The sequence below is a fragment of the Colobus angolensis genome, unplaced genomic scaffold, assembly GCF_000951035.1.
Source record: "Colobus angolensis palliatus isolate OR3802 unplaced genomic scaffold, Cang.pa_1.0 Scaffold54, whole genome shotgun sequence".
Classification (NCBI taxonomy): domain Eukaryota; kingdom Metazoa; phylum Chordata; class Mammalia; order Primates; family Cercopithecidae; genus Colobus; species Colobus angolensis.
The window spans coordinates 1,713,439-1,716,447 of record NW_012118932.1 but is presented as its reverse complement, the minus strand read 5'-3'; the positions used below and the strand labels follow the sequence as shown (position 1 = coordinate 1,716,447).

General features: G+C 48.7%; 1 protein-coding gene across 1 annotated transcript in view; it reads left to right on the top strand.

Moving 5' to 3' along the window:
* The first annotated feature begins 1,624 nt into the window (after window positions 1-1,624).
* PIGZ (phosphatidylinositol glycan anchor biosynthesis, class Z) overlaps window positions 1,625-3,009 on the top strand; it is a 6,104-nt gene continuing 4,719 nt past the window's right edge. The window contains exon 1 of the mRNA XM_011961187.1: window positions 1,625-1,835. Coding sequence (XP_011816577.1) covers window positions 1,625-1,835 — 211 coding nt within the window. The remainder of the gene's footprint in view (window positions 1,836-3,009) is intronic.

The window sequence follows — 3,009 nt, the reverse complement described above, 5'->3', positions numbered from 1 at the left end:
GGAATTGTTTCCTGCTTTTTCTTTTAAGAGCTGGGGGTCTCGCTGTGTTGCCAGGCTGACCTTCAACTCCTAGGGTCAAGCAATCCTCCTGCCTCTGCCTCCCGAGTAGCCGGGACTACAGGGGTGCACCACCACACCTGGCAACATGATGAATTGTTGAAGCCAGCTTGCACTGTTTTTGTTGTTGTTTGCAAACAACTAAATGTTTTATGCAAAAAGGAGTTAATACAGGGAATTAGCTTCTTACAAAACCTTTGGAAGTGCTGAGTGATCAAGCTGTAGGCTGAATCCCCAGGAATGACTCCTAGAACACTGCAAAACTGACTGACAGATCTACTACCTCTGTCCCCTATCAGTAAAGTGGATAGGAGCTGGTGATCAGGATGGGACGGCAAGACCCAGATTTGTTGGGTACCCTAATCCTTCTTGCAAATGTCACATTGAGCAAATGTCATATTTAGACCCTGTATAAGTCAGGGTTCTCCAGAGAAACAGAAATAATAGGGAATTGGCTGTATCATTTACTATGAAAATTGGGTCATGCAATTATGGGGGCTGGTGAAGTCCCACGATCTGACACCTGCAAGCTGGAGAACCAGGAAAGCTGGTGATTTAATTCAGTCTGGGTCGGGAGCCTTAGAAACAGAGGAGCCTGCTGTGTAACTCCCAGTCCTAGTCTGACTGCCTGAGAACCTGATTCGGGGAGGTGGGTTGTGGGGCACTGGTGTGAGACACAGTCTGAAGGCCCAAGAACCAGGAGCACTGTTGTCTGAGGGCAGGAGAAGACAGCTGTCCCAGCTGAAGAGAGTGCAGATTCACCCTTCCTCCATGTTTTTGTTTTATTCAGACCCTCAATGGGTTGGATCATGCCCACCCACGCTGGTGCAGCTGATCTTCTTCACTTAGTCTGTCAATTCAAAGGTTAATCTCAGCCAGGCACAGTGGCTCATGCCTGTAATCCCAGGACTTTGGGAGGCCAAAGTGGGCGGATCATGAAGTCAGGAGTTCGAGATCAGCCTGACCAACATGGTGAAACCCCATCGCTACTAAAAATACAAAAATTAGCCGGGCGTGGTGGCGCGTGCCTATAATCCCAGGTCCTCAGGAGGCTGAGGCACAGAATCACTTGAACCCAGGAGGTGGAGGTTGCAGTGAGCCACTGCACTCCAGCCTGGGTGACATAGCAAGACTTCATCTCAAAACAAACAAACAAACCAAAAAAAAAACAAACAAAGGCTAATCTCTTCCTGAAATACCCTTCTAGACACTGCTAGAAATAATGTTCTAGCGGCTATCTGGGTATCTCTTAGCCCAGTCAAGTGGACACATAAAATTAACCATCAGACTCCTTAGCAAATATGGTCAGCAAGTAACCGAGTTACTCACCAGAGGCCTCCGTTCCCATCTGTAAAACAGGGATACCAAGACCCGCTGCCCCAGGCTGTGGAAAGGATTCAATGAAATATGCATGTCAAGTGCCTGGTAGTCAGTGGGCATTTAGTATAAAGTAGCTATTATTATTATTGTCATTTTTATTAAATGACAGATCCATTTTGAGTTTGTTTAGATAGTTGGATATATTATAATTTACATCGTGATAACCAACAAGTGCTTTCCTCAACAGATGCAGATCTGTGGATCCAGCGTGGCATCTGTAGCAGCTGGGACATCATTCCAGGTTTTGGGCCCGGTGTGTTGGCAACAACTGGATCTGAAGATGGCAGTCAGGGTGCTTTGGGGTGGCCTCGGCCTGCTCCGAGTGCTGTGGTGTCTCCTTCCGCAGACGGGCTATTTGCACCCAGATGAGTTCTTCCAGTCACCTGAGGTGATGGCAGGTAAAACTCCACATGTGTGGCTGAGACAAGTTGCAGCAGAGTCTGGTTGAGAAGCTGAAGGGAGACTTTGTGGGGAGGGAGTAGCATGTCTGTGCAGGTGAGTAGTAAATCCACAAGCAGAGCAGCAGCCTGTCTCTCTAGGGTAAGAACTTGGACGTGGGGACTTCATATCTCCTTCCCGAGTGGTGACACTGACCATCTGGGTGAGGCTAAGAAACCACCAGTCTCTTTAACGTACGCCTGCTTGGACAAACCATACAGGTTACTGAGAATGAGAGAGAATGAGAGCTGTGCCGGTGAGAATGAGAGCTGTGTCGTTGGTGAGAATGAGAGCTGTGTCGTTGGTGACAATGAGAGCTGTGTCGGTGAGAATGAGAGCTGTGTTGGTGAGAATGAGAGCTGTGTCGGTGAGAATGAGAGCTGTGTCGGTGAGAATGAGAACTGTGTTGGTGAGAATGAGAGCTGTGTTATTGGTGAGAATGAGAGCTGTGTCGGTGAGAATGAGAGCTGTGTCCTTGGTGAGAATGAGAGCTGTGTCGTTGGTAAGAATTAGTGCTGTGTCGTCGGTGACAATGAGAGCTGTGCTGGGCTTCCCAGGGGAACACTTTGACAGCTGGGCTTCCCCTGTATTTGGCAAGAGCTTCAATAGGGCTGTGATCTGAGATGATGAAACTTCTGTAGATTCAAGTGAGAGGTGAGGGAACCCAGACCTGGGACACTCCATTGCCTGTTAGGTGGTATAGTTGAGGATAGTTGCCTTGCCCGTGCCATCTCACCCAAAGGCCTTGAGGCTTTTCAGATGTGATGGGCGTGTGGCTTCATCCTCATGGTTCAAGGCGGCTGCTTGAGCTCCAGCCATCAAGTCTACACGCAGTCTTTCCAGCCAACAATGGAGAAGGCATTACTTCTTTCTTTAAGGTCACATTTTGAAGGTCACATGCTATTTGCCCATCTCTATCGCACTGGGCAGAATGTATCATGAAACCACACCTAGCTGCTAAGGAAGCTAAAATGTATAGTCTTTCTATCGGACCAAGTGCCCAGGTAAAGAGCCAAAGGGGTCTGATGTGGAGGCTCTCGCCAGTGGTCCCAGCACTGTGGGAGGCCGAGGCAGGGGAATCACTTGAGGTCAGGAGTTTGAGACCAGTCTGGCCAACATGATAAAACCCCGTCT